At 45.3% G+C, this 27453-nt stretch overlaps 2 protein-coding genes across 7 annotated transcripts in view; both read left to right on the top strand.

Moving 5' to 3' along the window:
* TMEM244 (transmembrane protein 244) overlaps positions 1 to 5419 on the top strand; it is a 68567-nt gene extending 63148 nt beyond the window's left edge. For all 3 annotated transcript variants that reach the window (XM_085847184.1, XM_085847182.1, XM_085847183.1), the window contains one exon: positions 4501 to 5419. In XM_085847184.1, coding sequence (XP_085703310.1) covers positions 4501 to 4634 — 134 coding nt within the window. In that variant the 3' untranslated portion in view covers positions 4635 to 5419. The remainder of the gene's footprint in view (positions 1 to 4500) is intronic.
* A 1120-nt stretch (positions 5420 to 6539) lies between these two features.
* Positions 6540 to 27453, top strand: part of ARHGAP18 (Rho GTPase activating protein 18) — an 80632-nt gene continuing 59718 nt past the window's right edge. For 2 of the 4 annotated variants that reach the window (XM_085847185.1, XM_085847186.1), the window contains exon 1: positions 6562 to 6746. In XM_085847185.1, the coding sequence (XP_085703311.1) occupies positions 6694 to 6746 (53 nt within the window). In that variant the 5' untranslated portion in view covers positions 6562 to 6693. Of the gene's footprint in view, positions 6747 to 27453 lie in introns of all 4 variants that reach the window. The other 2 variants (XM_085847187.1, XM_085847188.1) reach the window with 2 other exon arrangements.

The following is a 27453-nucleotide window of genomic DNA, read 5'->3' on the forward strand; positions in this document are numbered from 1 at the left end:
CACCAACTGTTTGAAGCCCTGGAGAGGAGAGTGGGATTGGAAAGCCTCAGAAAGGCAATTCCACACACAGGGGAAATAACAAAACTTTGAAGGTGGATGGAAAAGCTGGATTTGGAAGATTAAAGAGGATGGGGTTATTGGAAGAACGTGTGCATTCTGGAGTTTCTGGAGAGGGTCAGAGGGTTGAGAGAGCAGAGGTAGCGAGACCAGAGGAGAGGCAATAACACACACAGGCCATTGACCTGTGTGTGGTTAGAGGTTAACGTGAACCTTTTTTGTTCAGAATATGCAAAAAATACTCCTTCAGCGTTGAAATTTTATTCAATGGCATTGGTTATAATGAGAACATTAGACAGTAAGTGACATGTACACTCATCAAAACATTCTGGGTAAAACCAAGATGGTGGCTAATATATTTATGCATGTTGTGGACAGAGCTTTATCATCCAGTTCCTTGTGGAGGAGAATATTTAACCTTCTGAAATTCAGTGGGGATTGTCTGCATATAAATAATAATAAAATGACCGTTTTTACAGCCATTTTTCCCTGCTGTGCAGGGGTTTGGCTTTTTCTTGAGGCAATGTTTTATGGCCGGATGCCCTTCCTGACGCCAACCCTGGTCGCCTCTTACGACACACAGGGATATGGTACACCTATTCTAACCGGGGCATACACCGGGACCAGTACACTGGCACTCATTTCGCCGACCTCGGAAGGATGACAGGCTGAGTCAACCTCCTGGTGTTAATTCAGCAGCCAACGGGGCTTGAACTCAGGACACTGGGATCCCAAGCCGCCACCCTAACCACTAAGCCAACACCAGGCTTGGATTGTCTGCATATATATCATGTAATTGTGTTTAAAAAGTGAAGAGTGAGATGTGTGTGTGTCATGTATCTGGCAACTCCACTACAAGCATTAGATCCTGTAAAAACAAAATAAAAAATGAGGAAGTTCAAGAAAGGCTATGAATGGGTGAACAATCTTGAGCATTCTCGTATGCAACCAATTGTTGCACTCTAGTAAACATGAAACATGTCGAACAAATAATTTGGGAGAATCACTGGACTTCTGTGCCTGAAATTTCAGAAGAAATGGATGTCATTGTCAGAAGTGTGGAAACGTTCATTCATTCTTGATTGAAATTCAACAAGGAGCTGATACTCTCGGTCCCCCACCTTTTGGGTGGTATGAGGAATAGATCTGTGTAACATGAAAGCTAAATGTTGAACGTTTTTTGAAATATCACGTACACAAGTCAAGTTACCGAGATGGCTGCCATGGCACTATAATTCAGCCAATCACAGCCATGATCTAATCGGATTGAGATAATGTCATGAGGAGTAGATATCTGCAATATGGAAGCTAAATGTTCGACGGGTTTTTGAAATGTCGAGTACACAAAAGCACGTGGAGAGATGATCGGTCAGTCGCAAAAAGGTAGATCGTTTTAAAGGTCCACAGAATCAGAAAACCGAATTTTTTTTTTGATGTCATCATATTGATTTTAGGTAATAATATAAACAAGTCTGAAGACGACGATGGTTCACGAGCGGTATTTGACGATGTAGATTGTTTCAGAAGTCAAGGATGAGACAATGTGATAATGTTTGACCAAGTTATAAAAATTATCAACATGATGTGGTACGAGTGACAGGTTATTAGCTGCGAAATGTCGAAAATCCGGTTTCGTTCAACAACTTTAAAAATTTGACCTTTGCATAACCTTTAAAGGTCACAAAACAATGTTGTGGACATTAAAATAAGGAAACAGGATGCGTGCTATAGCTTAATGGAGTTAGTTCGTCGAAGATGGTTGAAAACCCGGTTCGAGTCCCACAACTTTGAAAATTTGACCTTTGTGAACTTTAACGCTCAAAGGTCAAGGATTATGACCTTTGGTGCAAAACTTCCTCTGGAACATTCCAGGAACAACATAACGTCATATAGGCTGTATGGCATTTCGCACTCCACGGATTATCCATACTTTGATGAAATCAGCGTAAAAACAAACTTGAAGGGGGCGCCACGGGCAAGGTGTTCGAGATAGAGCAAAATGGTTTCAAGACTTTAGGTGGGGAATGACCTCAAGATTATGCATAAAAAATATTGTCATTCTAGCTCTCACAGTTTGGGCGGTCATATTATTTTTATGTCGAAATTCGAAATTTTCTAAGGTCATGACCTTGTGACCTTGACCTTGTGACCTTGACCTTGGGACGAAAATGAAAAATTGAGCTCCATGGGGCTATGCAGGTGCCATTGGGCGAACCAAATACCAAAACCCTGCCAGATTCGACAAACCCCTCGGAGAAGATGGATTTTTATGTCAAAATCGCAATTTTCTAAGTTCGTGACCTTGTGACCTTGACCTTGGGATGAAAATGAAAAATCGAACTCTGTGGGGCTATGCAGGTGCCATTAGGCTAACCAAATACTGAAACCCCTGTCAGATTCGACAAAACCCCGAGGAGAAGATGCAAATTGAAATCGGCTACCCCTAAAAACACAATTCGCAATTTTCTAAGTTCGTGACCTTGTGACCTTGACACGAAAATGAAAAATCGAGCTCCGTGGGGCTATGCAGGTGCCATTGGGCTAACCAAATACCGAAACCCCTGCCAGATTCGACAAACCCCTCGGAGAAGATGGATTTTTATGTCAAAATCATGATTTTCTAAGTTCGTAACCTTGTGACCTTGACCTTGGGATGAAATTGAAAAATCGAGCTCTGTGGGGCTATGCAGGTGCCATTGGGCAAACCAAATACCGAAACCCCTGTCAGATTCGACAAAACCCCGAGGAGAAGATGCAAATTGAAATCGGCTACCCCTAAAAACGCACGTTTTTTTGGCGTGGCTCCGCCCATAATGGGCGCACCACGCCCATTTTCAGGAAAACACAACTAGAATATGATATAAACCACGCACCAAAATTTCATCAGGATCGGATCAAAACCCACGGAGCTATGCTCGGGACAGACAGACAGACAGACACACAACAATAACGAATATAGTGGTCACATATTTTTCGTGAAAATATTTTTTCGTGAAACAACAAAGAACTGAAAGTGGTTTTAATTCTAATATTTTTTTTTCGGTGTTGCACTTAAAATAGGAGAGAGAGAGAGGGAGAGAGAGAGAGGGAGAGAGAGAGAGAGGGAGAGGGGGGGGGGATTCCAGCAGAGATAACGTCAAGTACCGCCCCTAAAAATTCCAGATGAACTGCCATGACGTCATCGAGGGAAAGATTGTCAGCGAGCAATGGATAATAATGGATGCACAACTCGCTTCAGACCTGTCAGAAAGTGAATTTGATGAATAATTTTCTGATCAAGAAACCCCAGATTACGACGATAATCAAAATCATGATGTAGGAGATGCTGTCAGACCGAAGATGTATGAACCCGAGGTCGAGATGACGTCATGGGAGGGGCAGGGCCAATGGAGCGTTTTTTGAGGGGGCAGGGCCAAGCGAGCATAAAAGGGGCACCGACAACATTAAAATCTTCCTTTCAAGATACTTATTCAAGAAAAGAACAACGATTATGTGTTAGAAGCCATGTCTATTCATGAAACCAAACATGATTTTGATTCTGTGGACCTTTAAGAAAATACATAAACTTTTTTATCCCCCACCAACCAACGAAGTTGGCGGGGATATAGAAATGGGTTCCGTCTGTCCGTCGTTCCGTCCGTCACGTTTTGTTTCCGGAGCTAAACTACAAATCCCCTCAATATATATTTACGAAATTTGGAACACATATCAAGCAAGTGGTCAACTGGTGCCTTTTGATATTTAGAGATTTCCTCCAATAAAATTTGTCACTTTCCATGGAAACAAGTTGGGTATTAAGAAATAATTGAGGTTAACCTTTGTTTCCGGAGCATAGTTGCAAAACTATTAACTATTTCTTTATGAAATTTGGTACACACATCAAGAATAAATTGAACTGGTGCCTTTTGCTACTTGTCCTCATTTACTATGGTGGGGGATATCGAAGACTTTGTCTTCAATGGAATCTAGTTATTTCTGTAATAAATCTGCTGCGTTTGCACATTTTGTTTGTTTATTCGACGTGTCTTGGACGATTGTGACTTTCTCCTTTGTCGATCGTTCTGAATAGCCCTACTGTTTATATATTTCAGTTGAATTTTAAAATTCCGTCCTTATTTTTTAATAAACTTTAGATGAAAGACCATTCTTCTTATTGAGGTTCTGTACTTTTTTCATCTTTCATTTTGACAAAAACCAGTCCCATTCCCACCCTCTTGTCTCAGGCCCCCCTTGCTGTGCATTGTGTGGTCGCTCTCATACGAGCCTTGACAATGTATACAAAAACAAACGAAAAAAGACATCCACGAAGGACATAAAATACAGTTGATCTATGTTTTGGGGTTCATCCTCAAAATTTTAACATACGGCACATTTCGAAGAAACTCATCGTTTTTTTTTTAATTTGTTATTTATTTTTTAAAAAAAAATGTTTTTTTTTTGCAGGAACAGGTCTTGCACTTATGGTCGTGACCGGACAACTCCTTGCTGCATTGGTTTGCACGAACAGCACCGAGAAGCTTGAAATACCTGACACCACACGTGGTGAAATTTCTTTGAACTCAAATTGGGAAAGATAAATGAATGACATAGAAAAGCCGAGTTAGCTTTGAAATAAATGTGGTGGTCCTGTTTGTGTTCCAATCTGAACCCAATGGCTCAAGATGTACGTGAACCCAGGTTCAAATCTCACATACAGTATGTGCATTCGTCCATTGTTTACTGGTGTCCTTGCATTTCTTGTCAAAGTACACTGATGTTTACTGTTGTCTTTGTCCTGTACGTGATTATATACAAGCTCCACGATGCGTCTTAGATAAATGCAAGGAAATGTTACATAGCTTGAATGACCGGAATCATTTAGTGGTTCCGACCTCAATTCCCACATAAGCCATTATGGAATGGTGCTCATCAACAAGGGGAGTCTACCTCTGCCACACACCTCAACTTGAGGTTTAACTAGTGTTTCACCATTGCCTTCATGGGATTGATACTGGAGCAATTGTATCGTAAATCAAGTCTGCTGTTTGGAAAGCCTCACCTGGGGACACCTGGGGACACCTGGGGACAGCCACTCGTGGACAGACACGTGTTTAACTCTCATAAAAACTCATCAGCATGATATCGATGATGATGCATTTCAGTCGTACAGTCTTCAGGCAAGAGGACACAATACATGGCATTATTTCACTATTCGTTTTCGTTGTAAAATTACACAGTATTGTATAAAACAATTGAATAATGCACGTAAAACGTGAACAATGCAACTGTACTTCGGGAAATGAGCGATAGAGAGCGCCAGCATGCCATTGGTGCAAGAGTTTTAAATTGTATAAACTCGTGAAATAAAAACGAATAAACAGTCTTTGTGACTTTCATATTCTCTCTCTCTCTCTCTCTCTCTCTCTCTCTCTCTCTCTCTCTCTCTCTCTCTCTCTCTCTCTCTCTGTCTCTCTGTCTCTCTGTCTCTCTCTCTGTCTCTCTGTCTCTCTGTCTCTGTCTCTCTGTCTCTGTCTCTGTCTCTGTGTCTCTCTCACTCTCTCTCTGTCTCTGTCTCTCTCTCTCTGTCTCTCTGTCTCTCTCTCTCTCTCTCTCTCTCTCTCTCTCTCTCTCTCTCTCTCTCTCTCTCTCTCTCTCTCTCTCTCTCTCTCTCTCTCTCTCTCTCTCTCTCTCTCTCTCTCTCTCCCTCTCTCTCTCTCTGTTTCCCCCCCCCCCCATGCTCACCCGACCTCCTTGTATCAGTTCATGGAGATTCACACCTCCAGCTATTCTGCCCAACATCTCTTCCCTGGTACAATGAATGATTCATTCAGGAAGACAGCTGCTACAAAGTAGATTGCCATACCCTGTCGGAAAGCTAACAGCACGAGGGGAAACCCTACATTCTCTACATAAAACGTGCAACCAGACTGTCACAGTGTCAGCGATGACTCGCCTCCTCTTCCCGAAGGACACCGTGGGATCTTGAACGTCCAGCCACAAATGCCTGCACATGGGACACCCAGTGTAATGTTGATCTGAAGGACGACGCACAGACATCGTTGATACCTCACCCTGTGAAGCACCAGGATGACACCTTATACCCGGGTTGGGATTTGAACGAGGACGAGACGGCTCAGAACCCCCTGATTACACGGCCAGCCCCATGATTAATATCAAGATTTAGAGTCATGAACATTTGTCACGATGAAGCCTTTAAACCGGATAACACCCTCTCTCCGTCGCGTGTAACGGTTCGAGGCTGAGAGCGGACGGTCCACTATCACACCACCACCAAGTCCGTATGGACGTGTTCGTGCCAATTTGAGAGGACAGAAAACATTGCACTGGGCGAGGAACACAGTTTACTCGGCACATTCGGAGTGGTCATATACACGGACAGCTTGGAGGGTGCGATCAGCAAGGAAGGGGGCGTGGCAAGAGTCCAACAGCGTTGTGGGCGTGGTCTTCACGGGGAACTCCGCCCCTCGTTACTGTGACGTCATGAAGGAGGAGCGAAGAGGATTTTTATTATTTTACTTTTGTTTCGCTTGTTACGGAGCGCGCGTATCGCTCCGTGTACCTGGTTACCTGTCGGTGGTGCGTCGGTCTTCGATGCGCGAGGGACAGGTGCGATGTTGACGGCAAACGTCGAACCTCATGGCAACCTCCTCACCTTCATCACCTTTACCTGAGGATGATGCTGTAATCAGGTAACCCGTCTGGCATAACGTCCTCTTCCTCTTCCGAATCCGAATCCGATCTCGCTCAAGTCGTCGCCTTGTACTTGTATCCTGACGAAGTAGGTTTTCTGGTTTATGATCAACAAGTGCACATTTTTCTGTCCTTGTGGTCAGTTTTGTGGTTTTTTAATACGTCAGTGCAATCAGGAAACGCACCATTCATGTATTTTGTGTGTTTGTGTGTGTGTTTGTGTGTGTTTGTCTGTGTGTGTGTGTGTGTGTGTGTGTTTTTGTGTGTTTGTGTTTGTATTTGTGTGTGTTTGTGTTTGTATGTGTGTATGTGTGTTTGTGTTTGTGTGTGTGTGTATGTGTGTGTGTTTGTGTGTATGTGTATGTGTGTGTGTGTGTGTGTGTGTGTGTGTGTTTGTGTATTTGTCTGTGTGTGTGTGTGTGTGTTTGTGTATTTGTCTGTGTGTGTGTGTGTGTGTGTGTGTGTGTGTGTGTGTGTGTGTGTGTGTGTGTGTGTGTGTTTGTGTATTTGTCTGTGTGTGTGTGTTTTTGTGTTTGTATGTGTGTCTGTGTGTGTGTCTGTGTGTCTGTGTGTGTGTGTGTGTCTGTGTGTGTGTTTGTATGTGTGTATGTGTGTGTGTGTGTTTGTGTTTGTGTGTGTGTGTTTGTGATGGACGTTTGAATGCAGCCAAGATCATGGACCTGCTGAGGCTGTGGACCCGCCGTTTGAGGGGTTCTGGGCTGAAAATCTTGAAACCTCAGGGAACCCACCTTATGATGCTGAGAGTCGAGCCTGAATCATTCAGTTACAAAGGATTGAAAGTTCTTACTTTTGGTAATGAACAGCGACTGGTGGGATGTCCGAGAGGTTTGCACACTCTACTCCAAAAGCTGTCTAGCCTGGGTTCGAATCCCGACCTCTCCTTGTGCGTTCACAAGCTATAAACTGTCATCCTGGTGTTTCACAGGCAAGGTGATTCATCGATGTGTGCACAGTCCCTCGGATGGACGTTAAACTGGGCGTCTCGTCTGCTAGCATTCGTTGGTGGATCTTAAAGATCCCATGGTGTCCTTCACGAAGAGTAGGCGAGCTATCACCAGCAACCAGCACCATGAGAAAAATTTACAAATTCCTGCCCTAAATAGCCGAGGGCGTTGCATCTGCGGCACAGCTGTGCCATCAGTCAATGATGCTACCCTGCAGCCTTGTGCTACATACGCACAAAGAAGAAGGTATTCAACTATTTTGAGATTTGCAATGACAATGAAATGAAATTTTGTTGAATTTTGATAACTCGGGGGGGGGGGGGGGAGTCCTTAGAAATGACAGGTGCATAAGACTCATCACATAGGGTTCCCATATTTTAACTTTCAAAAAAGAGAGGACACTCCAGAGATGGATCCTCCAAAAAAGAGGGATACTCCGGAGAGGGACACTCCAAAAAAGAGGGATACTCTGGAGAGTTACGTCCAAAAGAGAGGGATACTCTGGAGAGGGACACTCTAAAAAAGAGGAATACTCCAGAGAGGGACGCTCCAACAAAGAGGGATACTCTGGAGAGGGATCCACCAAAAAAGAGGGCACTCCAAAAAAGACGATGACTCTGGAGAGGGTTTCTCCAAAAAAGAGAGATGCTTCAGAGAGGGACACTCCAAGAAAGAGGGATACTCTGGAGAGTTACGTCCAAAAAAGAGGGATACTCCGTAGAGGGACACTCCAAAAAAGAGGACACTCTGGAGATGAACACTGAAAAAGAGGACACTCTTGAAAAGAGTTTCATTTGCACATTGAGCAATCTTATCGGCAGTCTTATTCGGTGTGTTTCGGAGCTCAGTTAATTTTGACTGCAAACCGCCGTTCTACCAGTCGAAATACTGAATTATTTGTGGAAATAATGTGTTTGGGTCTCTATGAGATTGTAAATCAAGAGGACCTTTACTTGCCACAGAGACATACGTACGTACCAGCTCTACATACCAAGCACTCGGCTTTCCATTGCTCTCGACAACTTAAAAACACGGGATTTTTGTCTTTAGTTCTGCAGTGAATGTATGTTTTAGTTTTGGCATTGGAAAGAGCTCTTGGAGAAGATCAAACAAGTGTGTATGGTACGGTCTCAGAAAAGATACTGAAACTCGGACTGAGCACCGCACTGGACTCTCTCCTCTCCTCTCCTCTCCTCTCCTCTCCTCTCCTCTCCTCTCCCCCCGCCCCGAGATTGGACACGAAGTGGATGCATGAATGTCCAACGTCGATGCTCGAACACGTTCATTATGCCATGATGGAGGAGTACAGACTCGTACCAAACTGTCCTGGTCCAAACATTCCATAATCACATTTTATCACCGTAAGAAAGTATATAAAAAGTGGTTTAATCATTTAAATAAGGTTAAAAAAAAAAGGATCCCTAATCTTAAAATGTATCCTTTTGAAAACGCAAAAGCCAAAAAATGGCAAAAAATCCCGGACATTTTTAGATATTTAAAAACCCGGCTGGATGGAGATTTGAGGACTGGAAAGGAGGACAAGTCTGGGAAAAACCGGATGTATAGCAACTCTATGGTGGTGGTCGTATGGCAGCTTAGCTGCCGGGGTAGCTATCATTTGTTGAAGCGCGACTGTGTCGCTGATGCAGTGCCCCTCTACCAGTACACACACTGGAACTGGTTACTCATTTCACCAACCTCGGAAGGTTGACAGGCTGAGTCAACCCCCTGGTGTATTAATTCAGTGGCCGACGGGGCTTGAACTCAGGACCCTAGGATCCCAAGCCGTCACCCTAACCACTACTCAGGACCCTAGGATCTCAAGCCATCACCCTAACCACTGAGCCAACACCAGGCTGGCAACTCTATAATTGCAGTACTGTACATACAAAGTTACATAGACTACGTCCGATGAATTATTTGCAACTATAGCAAATCCAACCCATTGCTTCGCTGACAGGGATATTAAGGATAGAGGAGAGATGGGAAGGATAGAGGAGAGATGGGAAGGACAGATGAGGGAGGGGAAGGATAGAGGAGGGATGGGAGGGAGAGAGGAAGGTGGAGAGGGAGAGGGGTAGGAGAGGGAAGAAGAAGGGTGGGAGAGAGAGAGAGGAAGAGGGATGGGAGAGAGAGGGAGAAGGGTGGGAGAGAGAGGGAGAAGGGTGGAAGAGAGAGGGAGAAGGGTGGGAGAGAGAGAGGGAGAAGGGTGGGAGAGAGAGAGAGGGATGGGGTGGGATAGGGGTGAGAGAAGCAGAGGAGTGAGAGATGGTGAGTGGAGAGAGAGACAGAGACAGAGACAGTCAGATATATATATATATATATATATATATATATATATATATATATATATATATATATATATATATATATGGGTAGTGGAGTTAGCAGAGAGAATGTTATGCTTTATGAACACACACACACACACACACACACACACACACACACACACACACACACACACACACACACACACACACACACGCTTGAAGTCTGGGGCCTACACAAACTGTGTGCCTCAGAACGCCTGTGACACTGTTGTGCTGCAACCTATTGAAATTTGGTGATCAATGCTTTTAACAGTTGCATTTAGTCTTTTTTTTTTACACTGAAGAGAAAACTTATAGGGAAGGCATGGAGATTGTGAGTATAACACTTCTGAATATGTCTTGGGCTGAACGGAGCAGCAAAATGGCGGACGTATGATTTATTTTATCAGGGGTGTAGTCAGATTCCAATTGTCGGTGGAGCCAGGCCAGCTGTCCAACCAATGGTTGTACTGAAACATACATACGTATTTTGAGGTTTGGCTAATTATATATAGGATTGAATGCTTTAGGAATAGCCATTACTCTTTATGAAATCTTACTATAGTCTGATAAGTCTGTTTGTTTCTTTGACTTCTATGAACTGCTGAATTGCTGGACAGAATGAGTTGAAAACTGCTGTTTGTACTTGTAGTGTGTACAGGGGGTTTTAGGCAGTTCAAAATAAAGGTCGAGGGGTTCAGGATGGGTGACGATCCAAATTTTCTCTATGTAAATGTATGGCATAGTGCCACTCCTGGTGGGAGGGGGTATTACAAGTCCTATTAAAATATGCCGCTGTCGGAATTGTCCTGCCCGAAGGGATGTATTCTTTCATTCTTTGTTAATTCTTATAATTGTTGGGAGGAACAGCGTGATATGAAAGAAAAAAACAACACCTGTGGGGTGTGTGCATACGGAACAGAGTGGCATTTGTATCACAAGCTCATCTGTTGATTTTTTTTTTCAGCCAGTTTTACATCTTTGATGCGACGTTTCACTTTGCAAGTGCTACTGAGAGCTCATATAGTGGGTGGTCCGAGCATGTTTCGCAATTGTGCCGCTTGTGTTATCTTTCTAACCAAAGATCTTTCATGGAAAATCTGGATGACAGGAGCTTGGAAGGCTAATATTTTGACAATGGACAGACGAGCAAGATCAGCTGAAGTTGAGATTATTGTAAGTAGTCTCTACACAGTTAGAGAGCAGAGTAGAATAGAGTAGTGATTATACGATCACCACATTGAAGGACTGAAGAGAGGAGTGGGTTGGAATATCTGGAGGTGATTTCAGCACTGTGAGACAATGGAGTAGAGTTGAACATAGTTTGGATTTTAGATGTTTTACAGGAAGTGCATTGCTGTTCGAATTCTAAATTTCTGGTGGAGAAGGGCCAAGATTGAAAGGTGGTTGGGAGATAGTGGAGGTTGTCCAAATCGTATTAAATATGATTAAAGACCAAGAGACGTTGAACCAAGAATCTAAGAGGAGTAGATTTTGTGCTTTAACCCCTTGCTAAGAGATACATTGATGGTTGTCAAGACCTTCAAAAGTTTCAACAACTTAGAGGAGTGAAAGATGGAATGCAAAGGTATAACCCCACAGAGGGGAACCTTACAATTTGCAAATAGAGTATCCATCCATCAGTGCAGAGCATTGTTGCTGCCCTGCCTAAGCAGTCTCCTTGGATATTGGGCACAATCCTGGACAGGTCACCACTCCAACGCAGGATACCAGCAAGCTGGCACTCATTTTGCCAACCTCAGAAGGATGACAGGCAGAGTCAACCCCACCTGGTGTTAATTCAACAGCCAAGGGGATTTGAACTCAGGATCCCACGATTCCACCTTAACTATAAAGCCAATACCAGGCATGAATAGAGTATACGAGTGTGCTTGTATTGTAGTAAGCTCTTAAGAATACCCAAAATGTACAATACTTGTCATTCTTAAAATATAAACATTGTTTAAGATACTCCTAAGTTTGGCATCACAGTTTCCACACTAGTGTAGCATCGAGGCTGGGAAGGAAAATATAGCAGCCTGTAAGGATGGATAGTCACACTCGAACCTGAATTAATTTGTAACCAAGATCAATGAATGGATTCAGGTTTTCTGAGCACACTAAAATATGGGTGTTGCTGTTTAAATCGTGGTAATGCATTTATATATTTGGCAAATGCATATTGGACCCATGTTCAATTATTAATTTGGTTCACTGGTTCCATCATCATTGAGCCATTGCCATGCCGCTGACGCCGCACGTCATGCAAGTTCATCCAGGAATTTGGCATTTGTTCAGGATACTGGCAATAACACACTTGCCTGCTTAACACCAAAGTTTTGTTGGTGATTGCAACATATGCAGTATGTGGCTGGTGATTGCAATCATTTCTGGAGGACAACTGTGCCGTTGATGCAATGGTTTCTGAAAGTTGGACCAGGAATTTGGAATTTGTTCAGAATGCTGGCAATAACTCTTTCTCGAAAGACTGGGATCTTTAATGTCCAACTGCTGTAAATGGATCCCAGCTTAACGTCCCATCTGATGGGCAGCATACTCATTGATGCAACTCCCTGCCTGCGAACACGCCATTGTCGCAATTTACAGCCCGATCGAGAATCAAACCCAAACCAAGTTAAAAAATGAACACACTACCTCCCAAATATCCAGTCTGACAATTGCGGAGATGAGACCACTGAGATGAATCGGCTTACAGCACCTCACAATTGGTGGGCAGCCAAATTTGATGATGTGATTTTATATAATTTCCAAGGTATGTCATTGTTGTCTCGAAGCTGTTTTGCTCCAAGTGTCCTGCTCACCTTTGGAATTGAAATGGGTGTGTCCCAGCTCTATTTTCCTGTTTTCACAGCTATATAACATTACAAGATGCGGTTACTTGTGACACACACGTACAGATCTAGACCAAGTGAATGTGAGGTTTATCTAATCTCATGTCCACAGCTTTATTTGATACTTAAATGCATGAGAGCTTCATTACAAAGTCGCATTTTTAACCTCCGCCATCTTCGAAGATGGATGGAGGTTACTGTTTTCACCCCTTTCTGTTTGTTTGTTTGTTTGTTTGTGAACAGTATTACGGAAAAACTCCTCGACGGATTTCGAAGAAACTTGGTGGGGGGGGGGGGTTAGGTATGGTCCAAGGATCATGCCATTAAATTTTGGACTTGGTGGCGATATAAACCCCCCTCCCCCAAAAAGAAATTGTGAGAGAAAATTTTTTTTTTTTGCATTTCTACATGTTTTAAGTGATTTCCAATCCCCCCCCCCCCCAAAATAAAATTGTTACCCCTCCCCCCAAAAAAAATTGTGAGAGAAATTTTTTTGCATTTCTACATGTTTTAAGTGATTTCCAACCCCCCCAAAAAAATTGTTAGAGAAATTATTTTTTTTGCATTTCTACATGTTTTAAGTGATTTCCAAGCCCCCCTCCCCAAAAAAATTGTGAGAGAAAAAAAAATTTTTGCAACTTTTTTTTTCAACAAAATTTCGATTTTTTAATTTTTTTTGCATTTCTACATGTTTTAAGTGATTTCCAACCCCCCCCCCCCCAAAAAAAAATGGAGAAAAGAACTATAACTGTCAGCACTGTTGACATCATATTTAATGAATAAGATATGAGGTTCACTTGAGTGACCCAGCAGTATTGGCGGCGGAGGTTTTGCACTCTCCCGAGTGCTCCCCCTCTAGTTCTGAATGTATTTATCGATAAGTTTCCTCTCGCCGTTCTTGAGCGGTATTTGATATTAGTGTTCTGCCTTTTAACGAATAAATACTTTGCTGTGTTTTCCTCAAAATTGCACATCATTTTCACAGGCATTCATTATAGCCACCATCGGTTAATATTTATGTCCTGAAACCACTTCATATTCTCCCTGACAATTAATTCGTATCTTGGACTTTGAAATGATTGTGGGTTAACATAATAACAAATAGTGCATAAAAAAACAAACAGGTAGGAATTTTTTAGAGATGTAAATTGTTGATCAGTTTTTATTGAAGCCAATAGATAGTGATAAAAATAATAATTTATGGAGAGCACAGAGCATTAATAATTATTAATTAAAAGGGAAGACATTTTAAAATACTTCACCTTCCTTATTTCTCCATCAGGAACACTCAAACATGGTCTTCCTTTTCATGATCTATTCTTTTTATTCATAGTTTATTTCCCAAACCTGTCTCGCTCCTAAATATTTGGTCCATGAACCCTCCTCCTGTCCATGCAGCACCGCTTTCTACTGTGCCTTCAACAATCATTCAATCCACCCCCTCGATGATGTCTGTGTCCGTATATTCAGATTAGGAATCTTGAGAAATCCATATAGCAGAGTTGCTCTGCACTTAATGATCAATTCCCCTTCATGTCCGTTAACAGTATCAGTCCCCTATCCCACATCTCCTACATACCCATGTCACTCCAACCTCACCCTTTCTTTGTGTTCCCCTCTTCAGCATCCCTTTTATTCATATCCCCTCTTTCTGCAGCCCCTTCAAAGCTTCCCCCCACCCAGGCTCCTCAAAGCTTCCCCGCACCCTGGCTCCTCAAAGCTTCCCGCCACCCAGGCTCCTCAAAGCTTCCCCCACCCAGGCTCCTCAAAGCTCCCCCTCACCCAGGCTCCTCAAAGCTTACCCCACCCTGGCCCCTCAAAGCTTCCCTTACCTCAGCTGCTCAGAGCCTCCTCTCACCTAAACACTCAAATCTTCCTCCTCATCCCACCCCCTCCCATCTTCATTCTCTCGTAGCTTACCCTTGCTCTTCCCTATCCCAGCTTGCCCATTCCTCTCCCAGCTTGCCCTTCCCTCTCCCAGCTTGCCCTTCCCTCTCCCAGCTTGACCTTCCCTCTCCCAGCTTTCCCTTACCACTCCCTCTCCCAGCTTTCCCTCGCCATTCCCTCTCCCAGCTTTCCCTTGCCACTCCCTCTCCCAGCTTTCCCTTACCCCTCCCTTTCCCAGCTTTCCCTTTCCCCTCCCTCTCGCAGCTTTCCCTCGCAACTCCCTCTCCCAGCTTTCCCTCGCCACTCCCTCTCCCAGCTTTCCCTCGCCACTCCCCCTCCCAGCTTTCCCTCGCCACTCCCTCTCCCAGCTTTCCCTCGCCACTCCCTCTCCCAGCTTTCCCTTACCCCTCCCCCTCCCAGCTTTCCCTTTCCCCTCCCTCTCCCAGCTTTCCCTCGCCACTCCCTCTCCCAGGCTTCCCTCACCACTTGCTGTCCCAGCTGTCCCTCGCCACTCCCCCCCCCAGCTTTCCCTCGCCCCTGCCACTCCCAGCGTTCCCCCGCCACTCCCTCTCCCAGCTGTCCCTTACCCCTCCCTGTCCCAGCTTTCCCTCGCCACTCCCTCTCCCAGCTTTCCCTCGCCACTCCCTCTCCCAGCTTTCCCTTACCCCTCCCTCTCCCAGCTTTCCCTCGCCACTCCCTCTCCGAGCTTTCCCTTACCCCTCCCTCTCCCAGCTTTCCCTTACCCCTCCCTCTCCCAGCTTTCCCTTGCCACTCCCTCTCCCAGCTTTCCCTCACCCTCCCTCTCCAAGGTTTTTCTCAACCATCCCTCTCCCAGCTTCCCCACACTCCTCCCTTCACTCCACCCTTTCATTTCTCTGTTCACTATTTATTTATTTATTTATTTATACATCGTCAAGGCTTGTGGAAGAGCTAAAACACAGAACGGGTCAGGACGCAACATAACAAAAGGAACAGCAGAAAGAGAAGGGGAAATGCCAACTAGAGAAAATAGATGGTGATAGACAAATAAGAGAAAGTGTGTGTGTGTGTGTGTGTGTGTGTGTGTGTGTGTGTGTGTGTGTGTGTGTGTGTGTGTGTGTGTGTGTGTGTGAAATTTCTCAGGGTTAAAATATATATTCCAAGTGTTTGACCAGTTTGTGTATGCTGGCAATATAGCATGTCTGTATTGGTGCATTGAGTTTCTTACACTATCGAAGGACATGACCATCACATAAAACTTCAGCAAAGAGGATATCCAAGCTATTAAATTAATGGCGACACAAGAAGAAAAACACACGTTCAATTGGCGAAAACAAATAAATCTTCCAAACTTATGGAAACGTGTTTTGCATTCCGTGAAGAGGTTTATACAGGTTTGCCCACTGCTTTAAGGACACCGCACAAAGAATATGTCTGTGCTGGGATGAAAGAGTTGTGTTGATCGCTGGACAAAGTGCCTTGAAGAGGATGGAGATGATGTACAATGATGTGACATGAATAGCGTTTGCAATTGGGACTGTCTATTATGGAGTTGGGGTGGCGAAACGTCTGGGCCAACCTTTGTAGACTCTTGGTCGAGTACTACCAACACTAATATTCACTTCCAAACCAATACCATCAACAGAAACTCTTCACTTGGTCAAAATGAGATCCTCAATGAGCTAGATGTTGTACTTTTGACCAAGATGGCCAGTCTGGCAGGATGCGGTGTACATTTTGAAATGACTTATACCTGTTTCAATGAATTTTAACAATTTGCACCATTAATGGGCAATCGACATCATCTATAAGTTTCAACAGTTGTTGATGCTTTCTTTGACCCAAAATTTCATAATTATTCACTCTTCCACTCTTTGTTAAGCCGCTGTCACACCTTGACGTTTTAGCCAGCGTATGGCAACGTATCAAAATGTATGTAAAACGCTGGCGTACACTGAACTATTGATGTTTTTTTCAGTTTTTGGCGTATTCATAACGAGTTGGACGTATACATAACGTATTAGTAACATACACAGAACGTTTCGATAACATATAGATAACTTATACCAACGAATGCTTAGCGTGTTGTTGGCGTTCACAACCTATGCCCAACGATAGTCTAACGTATGCATAGCGCGCGGCAGCGTATCGCCGACGATCACGTGGTGTAGCCTATTAAAAGGCTGCTGCTCGACGATTCAAATCATAACCACACTAGACATCAAAGTGTCAAGACCCTGTCACACCTTGGCGTTTGAGCCAGCGTATGCCGACGTATGAAAAATTTGTCTAAAACGCTGGTGTACATCGAATACGTTATGGGTAAGTTTGGTATGCGTTAAGAGCACGCTGAAGCACGCTGGCATACGTCGTAGTACGCCGAGCTTGTGGACAAATTTTAAGCATGCTCAAAATTATTAGACGTATGCCAACGTATGACGCACACGTTCCACATACGCTGGCCATAAGTTTTAGGCACGTTATGCGATCGTTGACACACGTCGACACACGTTACTTTTAAGTTACTCATAAGTCTAAACACGTCGACGTAATGTTTAGTGTACCCAAAACTTATTTCTAACCTATGAGTAACGTGCTTTGAACCTATGTGTAACGTATTTTCAACACATATTGACGTATGTAGATGTATTTGACGTCTTCCAGACGACCACAGAACTTACTGAACGTGTTACTAACTTACAGCTACAGTATAATGGCGTATTGGCAGCGTTTAGGGGAATTGGGATATAAAAATGGGGTTCACACTGGAGGAACCCGTCAGTGTTCTAGACTCCATGGTTTTTTTTTTTCTTGTTTTTTTTTTCTTCGGTATGACGGTGATGTTGACACTTCGATTTCTAGTGAGCTTATGATTTAAATGGTTGAGCAGCAGCCTATTAATTATATTATATTATAACCCCACTAGAAATCGAAGTGTCAACATCACCGTCATGCCGGAGGAAAAAAAAATAATCATAAATAAACCATGGAGTCTGGAACACTGACGCTAAACATTATCTCGACGTGTTTCGACTTATGAGTAACTTACAAGTAACGTGTGTCGACGTGTGTCAACGATCGCGTAACTTGCCTACAACTTATGACCAGCGTATGTGGAACGTGTGAGTCATGCGCTGGCATACGTTGAAAAATTTTAGCATGTTAAAATTTGTCCACGAACTCAGCTTACTACGACGTATGCCAGCGTGCTTCAGCATGCTCTTAACGTATACAAAACTTACCCATAACATATTCGACGTGTGCCAGCGTATTAGACAAATTTTTCATACGTCGGCATACGCTGGCTAAATCGCCAAGGTGTGACAGCGGCTTTACATCGCTTGCTCTCAAAGTTTTTCTCTCCATAGATCTGAATGTTGTCCAACAAGTAATCATAATGCAAAGGGGTTCCTCAAATATAGGGGCAAAATGGAATTCAAGTGAACTCTGTCTTGCGGGAAGTGGAGATGGTTGAAAGATTGTGTAACTCACCCATGAAAAATATCTGTCAGCAGCTGCTTCAGAAAATCCACATTTTAGACCAGCAGTGAAGGTCAGGTATGGGAGCATGTGCCAGAACAGCGCGTCGCTGCGTCCACTTTCTGCCGGTACTCCAGGGGCCTCCGTCTGGTCATCCCCCAGGCAGATGCCAGGCCCATCCCCATCTCCTTGAGATGATGGTCAACCTGTTGCAACCATGAGGCACGTGGTCGGCCCACTGGCCTCCTCCACTCATGAGACTCTCTCGCTGAGAGAATCTGGTGAGCAGGATCAGAGTCAGGAAAACGAGCCACATGTCCATACAGCCGCAACTGACGCTCACGGACTATGCAGGTAACAAATCTCATCCGAGTCTCTCTCAGCAACCGCTCGTTGGACACAAAATCCGACCAGCGATAGCCAAGGATTCTCCGAAGAGACCTGGTACCAAAGGAATTAAGTCTCCTTCTCAGATCCTTGGTCAAAGTCCAAGTCTCGCATCCATAGAGCAAGACTGGAAGTAGCAAGGACCTGAAGACTCGGACTTTAGTCCTCCCGCACAGGTACCGGCAGCGCCACACCCCATGATCCAGTGAATCCATGACTCCCCAGGCCCAACCCAGACGTCTATTAACCTCTGACTCGCAGCCAGCAGAGACATGAATATCACTGCCAAGGAAAGTGAATCTCTCCACGACCTCAACATCCTCACCACAAACAGACACAGACAGGACAGCAGCATCCAAGATGTCACCGAAAGCCTGGATCTTAGTTTTGACCCAAGAAACCCGTAATCCCAACGGTTCCGACTGCTCATTCAGCACCTCGAGGGCCCCCAAGAGGATGTCTAAAGTCTCCGCAAAGATGACTGCATCATCTGCAAAATCAAGGTCCGAGATCTTGACATTCCCAAATGATGCACCGCAACTTGATCTCTCCGACATCCTCCCAAAAATCCAGTCCATACAAGTGCTGAAAAGTGTGGGGGCAAGTACACATCCCTGACGAACTCCAGTAACAACTGGAAATAAGTCAGAGGTGGTACCACCACACTTCACAGCACTCTCAGTACCAGAGTAGAGTTCAGACATCAGATCGATCAGTTTTGGTGGCACCCCACAAAGACCAAGAATCCTCCAGAGGACATCCCGATTCACTGAATCGAACGCTTTACAGAGATCAACATAGGCTGCAAGCAGCCCCTGCCGAAACTCTGGTCTGCGTTCGGTGAGGACACGAAGTGCAAGGATACGGTCAATCGTTGACCTCTTTGGTGTAAAGCCTGACTGCTCTGGACGCTGGTGCTCAAGCAGATGGTGGCGAACCCTATCAGGAATTATCCGAGCAAAGACCTTGCCCGGCACTGAGAGCAGCGTCACCCCTCGGTAGTTGTTGCAGTCTTGGCGATCACCCTTCCCTTTCCAGAGAGGGACAACAAGGCCCCTCTTCCAGTCAGTTGGGATGATGCCTGTGTTCCAGGCAGAGCACAAAACTGCATGCAACGACACGAGTGCAGCACTTCCACCAGCCTTGAGAAGTTCAGTATGGATGCCACAGATCCCTGGAGCTTTGCCCCGTTTCAACTGGTTCACCGCAGCCCGTGTTTCCACAAGCGAAGGTAGTCCACAGTTGATTCGAGGGTCAGCAACAGGGATTGTAACACCCTTGACGTCCAACTCGACAGCTTGGGGATCAGCCTGGTACAACCGCTCAAAGTAACCGGCCCAGCGGGCCTTCACTTCAGACTCCTCTGTCAAGAGCCTACCACTCTCTGCTCGAACTGCAGTGCTCCGAGGGATGGGCTTGGATGAACGTAATGCGCGAATTCCCCTGTAAGCGGGACGAGAATCACCTGTCCACAGGTGATGCTCTACCCCCTCACAGATTCCTCGCACATAGGCCTCCTTGTCCACCGTCAGTGCACGTACAGTTTTACGCCTCAGCTCCCTGAACAGCTCAGCTCTGCCTTTCAGCCTGGCCCTGCGACTCTGGTCAATGGTATCCAGTGTCCCTTGAGAGACAAAATTAATCTTTGCCCTGTGGTGAGCTCCAAGGCATCCACCGGCAACATCGAGGATGGTGGTCTTGAAGGCGCTCCACAACTCTTCAGGACCCCCCAAAGCACCCAGACCCCCCAAGTGTCCACTCAGCCTGTTCGCAAACTCCTCAGCTACTCTCTCATCCCTGAGCTTGGCAACATCCAGCATAGGCTGGGATGGTACCATTCTCCAGGATTTAAGGTGCAGCTTTAGAGTTGCTACAACAAGCCTGTGGTCAGTATTGAGGAACTGAGCACTCCGGTAGACCCTGCAGTTCTGGATCATCCTCCAACGACTCTCAAGGAGGACATGGTCAATCTCCTTTGCCACACCGCCAGCGTTGGAATACCAAGTCCAGCGATGAGCTTGTGGGCGCTGAAACCATGAACCAGCCACCCTAAGTCCATGACTTCTTGCAAAGTCAAGGAACTTAGTGCTATTCTGGTTCATAGTTCCTGACCATGGGGACCAACACACACCTCATAACCATCCCTATCAGTTCCAGTCGATGCATTGAAATCCCCCAAGACTAGAAGTGTATCTCGTCTGGAGCACTGATCAACAACAGACTCGAGCGTGGCGTCGAATGCATCCTTCACGGTGAGATCACTCGCCTCAGTCGGAGCATAAACAGAGACCAGGGAAATGACACCTAAGGAGTGACGAATCCTTAATCTCATAATACGCTCGTTGACCGGTGTTACCTCAATTATCATTGGGGTCAGCTTATTGGACACAGCTACAGCAACTCCTTGGGTATGGTAACCATCAGAGCGACCAGACCAATAATAGGTGTAACCACCCACCATTATCTCGCCGCAATCCGGTCTCCGAACCTCAGAGAGAGCTGCAATCCCGATGTCCAAACGCTTGAGCTCAGATGATAACAGAGACAGGTGATCATCCTCTCTTAGGGATAGGACATTCCAGGCACCCACCTGAAGGGACCGCCTCAGGTTAACCCAAGGAGACCGCCGTCTGGTGGACGACACCTCAGCACCACTCCGACACACTCTCCCGCAATCTGACCCAGGGGTGTTACCCCGTGGTTTCCCTCCTATCAAAGATTGGGGGTCCCGAAGGCTTTGCCCCAATCCTGTCATCCGGTGAGCTGCCCTGCGAAGTGAAGCTGCACAGGAGGTACTCCCACGGAGTGGGTTTTCAGATTTTTTTGCGTTTTTGCGTTTTGCGGAATTAAGGGTTTTACGGTGGCCGGAGTGCAAATCCTGCCACCAACCTCCTAATAAGAAGTGACCCAACTGCAGGAGGACGTCCGCAGACACAGTTGGGCACTAGATATGGATGGCCGTTGGCTCACAAGGAGCTCCTCCGCCCTTTGACAGGTTTTGTTTTTAATCCTGCTGGGTGTCCATATCCAAACACCCCCCTCACCACAAAACCTGGTGGGGGAGACGGTTTAGTCGCCGACAACCCGACCATGGAACAGGTTAGTACAGGTTTACATGGTACCTGTAGCAGGTCACAGATCGAACCTGACCTGACTTATTTTAAACCTGACTTTTAAAATTGGTCCATAGTTTTGTTCTTGGTATAATTTGAAAGCTCAGAGCCTCCACATTAAGAATCTGTCAGGTGACATCTCGTCACCCTTGAGCGATTTCAGTCATCGAAGATGGCAGCCAAAATTATTACAACGTAATAAGATTTTATAATTAATGATATTCAAATACCTCTGTATTTTTTACCTCTGTCACTGAAGGTGGAAGGACGTTAAGTTTTCACCCCTCTCTGTCTGTCTGTCTGTTTGTTACTTTCGAGTGTATTGGTTGGTCGCGTGCGTTATTACTTGGCAATCTTTTTTTCACAAGTATATTGACCACTTCGGTTTTTTTATTTGGAATTTTTTTTTTGTTGAAAAGTATGTTGATCGCTTCCTTTTGTTACTTGAAAAATCGAAGATTTTTCAAAAAAAAATCGAAGACCCCCCAAAAAATCGAAAAATCGAAGATTTTTCAAGTATATTTGTGAGTCGATTTTGTTATCCTGTCTGTCTGCTTGTCTGTCTGCTTGTCTGTCTGCTTGTCTGTCTGCTTGTCTGTCTATTTGTCTGTCTTTTTATCGCCTACAGGTCACAATTTTCAACCGATCTTCACGAAACTTCACCACATGGTAGAGTTTGTCATAAGAAAGAAGCCCATTGATTTTGAGGTCAAAAGGTCGACATGGGCCAAAGGTCAACAACTCATGTGAGATTTCTAAAATCCTCAATTTATCATCCGATTGACTTGGAATTTAAAGAGGATTAATATTTCAGGTCATTGAATTCAACCAGTCAATTATTTTTGAGGTCTACATGGATCAAAAAGGTCAACATAGGCCAAAGGTAAACAACTTAGGTAAGATTTCTAAAATCCTCAATTTTCATCCGATTGACTTGAAATTTGAAGGAGTTGCAGATTTGGTCATTGAATTCAACCACCAATTATTTTTGAGGTCAAATTTGTTTTCTGGATTTTGCAAGAATTGTGCGCTGCATGACGTCGTCATCTTGTTACTTCCAAAACTGAAGATTTTTCAAGTATATTGGTTGGTCGATTTTGTTATTCTGTCTGTCTGTTTATCGCCTACAGGTCACAAATTTATACCGATCTTCATGAAACTTCACCACATGGTTGAGTTTGTCATGAGGAAAAGCCTATTGTTTTTGATCTCAAAAGGTCAACTTAGGCCAAAGGTCAACAACTAAGATGGTATTTCTAAAATCCTCTATTTTTATCCGATTGACTTGAAATTTGAAGAGGATTTATATTTCAGGTCATTGAATTGAATCAACTAATGTCAGGTCAGGTTAGATCTGTGACCTGCTACAGGTACCATGTAAACCTGTACTAACCTGTTCCATGGTCGGGTTGTCGGCGACTAAACCGTCTCCCCCACCAGGTTTTGTGGTGAGGAGGGTGTTTGGATATGGACACCCAGCAGGATTAAAAACAAAACCTGTCAAAGGGCGGAGGAGCTCCTTGTGAGCCAACAGCCATCCATATCTAGTGCCAAACTGTGTCTGTGGACGTCCTCCTGCAGTTGGGTTACTTTTTTTTTTATTAGGAGGTTGGTGGCAGGATTTGCACTCCGGCCACCGTAAAACCCTTCATTCCGCAAAACACAAAAACGCAAAAAAATCTGAAAACCCACTCTGTGGGAGTACCTCCTGTGCAGCTTCACTTTGCAGGGCAGCTCACCGGATGAAGGGATTGGGGCAAAGCCTTCGGGACCCCCAATCTTTGATGATGGGAGGGAAACCACGGGGTAACATTCCTGGGTCAGATTGCGGGAGAGTGTGTCGGAGTGGTGCTGAGGTGTCGTCCACCAGACGGCGGTCTCCTTGGGTTAACCTGAGGCGGTCCCTTCGGGTGGGTGCCTGGAATGTCCTATCCCGAAGAGAGGATGATCACCTGTCTCTGTTATCATCTGAGCTCAAGCGTTTGGACATCGGGATTGCAGCTCTCTCTGAGGTTCGTAGACTGGATTGCTGTGAGATAATGGTGGGTGGTTACACCTACTATTGGTCTGGTCGCTCTGATGGTTACCATACCCAAGGAGTTGCTGTAGCTGTGTCCAATAAGCTGACCCCAATGATAATTGAGGTAACACCGGTCAATGAGCGTATTATGAGATTAAGGATTCGTCACTCCTTAGGTATCATTTTCCTGGTCTCTGTTTATGCTCCGACTGAGGCGAGTGATCTCACCGTGAAGGACACATTCTACGCCACACTCGAGTCTGTGGTTGATCAGTGCCCCAGACGAGATACACTTATAGTCTTGGGGGATTTCAATGCATCGACTGGAACTGATAGGGATGGTTATGAGACATGTGTTGGTCCCCATGGGTCAGGAACTACGAACCAGAATAGCACTAAGTTCCTTGACTTTGCAAGAAGTCATGGACTTAGGGTGGCTGGTTCATGGTTGCAGCGCCCACAAGCTCATCGCTGGACTTGGTATTCCAACGCTGGCAGTGTGGCAAAGGAGGTTGACCATGTCCTCATTGACGGTCATTGGAGGATGATCCACAACTGCAGGGTCTACCGGAGTGCTCAGTTACTCAATACTGACCACAGGCTTGTTGTAGCAACTCTAAAGCTGCACCTTAAATCCTGGAGAATGGTACCATCCCAGCCGAGACTGGATGTTGGCAAGCTCAGGGATGAGAGAGTAGCTGAGGAGTTTGCGAACACGCTGAGTGGACACTTGGGGGGTCTGGGTGCTTTGGGGGGTCTTGAAGAGTTGTGGAGTGCCTTCAAGACCACCGTCCTTGATGTTGCCGGTGGATGTCTTGGAGCTCACCGCAGGGCAAAGAAGAATTTTGTCTCTCAAGGGACACTGGAGACCATTGACCAGAGTCGCAGGGCCAGGCTGAATGGCAGAGCTGAGCTGTTCAGGGAGATGAGGCGTAAAACTGTACGTGCACTGAGGGTGGACAAGGAGGCCTATGTGCGAGGAATCTGTGAGGGGGTAGAGCATCACCTGTGGACAGGTGATTCTCGTCCCGCTTACAGGGGAATTTGCGCATTGCGTTCATCCAAGCCCATCCCTCGGAGCACTGCAGTTCGAGCAGAGAGTGGTAGGCTCTTGACAGAGGAGTCTGAAGTGAAGGCCCGCTGGACCGGTTACTTTGAGCGGTTGTACCAGGCTGATCCCCCAGCTGTCGAGTTGGACGTCAAGGGTGTTACAATCCCTGTTGCTGACCCTCGAATCAACTGTGGTCCACCTTCGCTTGTGGAAACACGGGCTGCGGTGAACCAGTTGAAACGGGGCAAAGCTCCAGGGATCTGTGACATCCATGCTGAACTTCTCAAGGCTGGTGGAAATGCTGCACTCGTGTCGTTGCATGCAGTTTTGTGCTCTGCCTGGAACACAGGCATCATCCCAACTGACTGGAAGAGGGGCCTTGTTGTCCCTCTCTGGAAAGGGAATGGTGATCGCCAAGACTGCAACAACTACCGAGGGGTGACGCTGCTCTCAGTGCCGGGCAAGGTCTTTGCTCGGATAATTCTTGATAGGGTTCGCCACCATCTGCTTGAGCACCAGCGTCCAGAGCAGTCAGGCTTTACACCAAAGAGGTCAACGATTGACCGTATCCTTGCTCTTTGTGTCCTCACCGAACGCAGACGAGAGTTTCAGCAGGGGCTGCTTGCAGCCTATGTGATCTCTGTAAACCGTTCGATTCAGTGAATCGGGATGTCCTCTGGAGGATTCTTGGTCTTCGTGGGGTGCCACCAAAACTGATCGATCTGATGTCTGAACTCTACTCTGGTACTGAGAGTGCTGTGAAGTGTGGTGGTACCATCTCTGACTTATTTCCAGTTGTTACTGGAGTTTGTCAGCGGTGTGTACTGGCCCCCACACTTTTAAGCACTTGTATGGACTGGATTCTCGGGAGGATGTCGGAGAGATCAAGCTGCGGTGCATCGTTTGGGAATGTCAAGATCTCGGACCTTGATTTTGCAGATGATGCAGTCATCTTTGCGGAGACTTTAGACATCCTTTTGGGGGCCCTCGAGGTGCTGAATGAGGAGTCGGAGCCATTGGGATTACGGGTTTCTTGGGTCAAAACTAAGATCCAGGCTTTCGGTGACATCTTGGATGCTGCTGTCCTGTCTGTGTCTGTTTGTGGTGAGGATGTTGAGGTCGTGGAGCGATTCACTTACCTTGGCAGTCATATTCATGTCTCTGCTGGCTGTGAGTCAGAGGTCAATAGACGTCTGGGTCGGGCCTGGGGAGTCATGGATTCACTGGATCATGGGGTGTGGTGCTGCCGGTACCTGTGTGGGAGGACGAAAGTCCGAGTCTTCAGATCCTTGGTACTTCCAGTCTTGCTCTATGGATGCGAGACTTGGACTCTGACCAAGGATCTGAGATGGAGACTTAATTCCTTTGGTACCAGGTCTCTTCGGAGAATCCTTGGCTATCGCTGGTCGGATTTTGTGTCCAACGAGCGGTTGCTGAGAGAGACTCGGATGAGATTTGTTTCCTGCATAGTCCATGCACGTCAGTTGCGGCTGTATGGACATGTGGCTCGTTTTCCTGACGCTGATCCTGCTCACCAGATTCTCTCAGTGAGGGAGTCTCGTGAGTGGAGGAGGCCAGTGGGCCGACCACATGCCTCGTGGTTGCAGCAGGTTGATCATCATCTCAAGGAGATGGGGATGGGCCTGGCATCTGCCTTGGGGATGGCCAGACGGAGGCCCCTGGAGTACCGGCGGAAAGTGGACGCAGCGACGCGCTGTTCTGGCACATGCTCCCATACCTGACCTGACCTGAATTCAATCAGTGAATTATTCTGGAGGTCAACATTGACTAAAAGGTCAACATAGTGCTAAGGTCAAAAACTAAGGTGGGATTTCTAAAATCCTCAATTTTCATTCCATTGACTTGAAATTTTAAGAGGATTTATATTTCAGGTCAGTGAATTCAACAAGACAATTATTTTTGAGGTCAACATTGGCCAAAGGTCAACAACATAGGCCGAATTTCTAAAATTGTCAATTTTCATCTGATTGACTTGAAATTTGAAGAGGAGTTGCATATTTGGTCATTGAATTCAATCACAAATTGTTTTTGAGGTGAAATTTGTTTTATGGACTTTGCGAGTATCGTGCTCTGCACGACGTCTTCTTCTTGTTCTGTTTGTTTGTCTGTTTGTTCTTATGTTTATCGCCTCGAGGTCACAATTTTAAACCAATCTTCATGAAACTTCACCACATGGTAGAGTTCGTCATAAGCAAGAAGCCTATTGTTTTTGAGGTCAAAAGTCAACAAAGCTGTCATATTTCTAAAATCCTCAGTTTTCATCCTATTGACTATAAATTTGAACAGGATTTGCAAATCATGTCACTGAATTCAACCAACAATTATTTTTGAGGTCATCCTAAGCCAAAAGGTCAACATAGGGCAAATTTCTAAAATTGACAATTTTCATCTGATTGACTTGAAATTTGAAGAATAGTTGCATATTTAGTCAATTAATTCAACCACCAATTATTTTTAAGGTCAAATTTGTTTTATGGATTTCACAAGTTTCGTGTTATGTATAACTTCTCTCTTGTTACCCTCGCTGGAAGTGAGAGTATTGCATTTGGGTCCGTTTGTTTGTCTGTCTGTGTTTATTTGTTTGTCCACACAGAACTTTAGTGTTCATCTCCTCACTCGCTTGTCGGATTGAGACTAAATTT

Source organism: Eptatretus burgeri, chromosome 11 (assembly GCF_056783735.1).
Source record: "Eptatretus burgeri isolate ZD-2024b chromosome 11, Ebu_testis_v1, whole genome shotgun sequence".
Classification (NCBI taxonomy): Eukaryota; Metazoa; Chordata; class Myxini; order Myxiniformes; family Myxinidae; genus Eptatretus; species Eptatretus burgeri.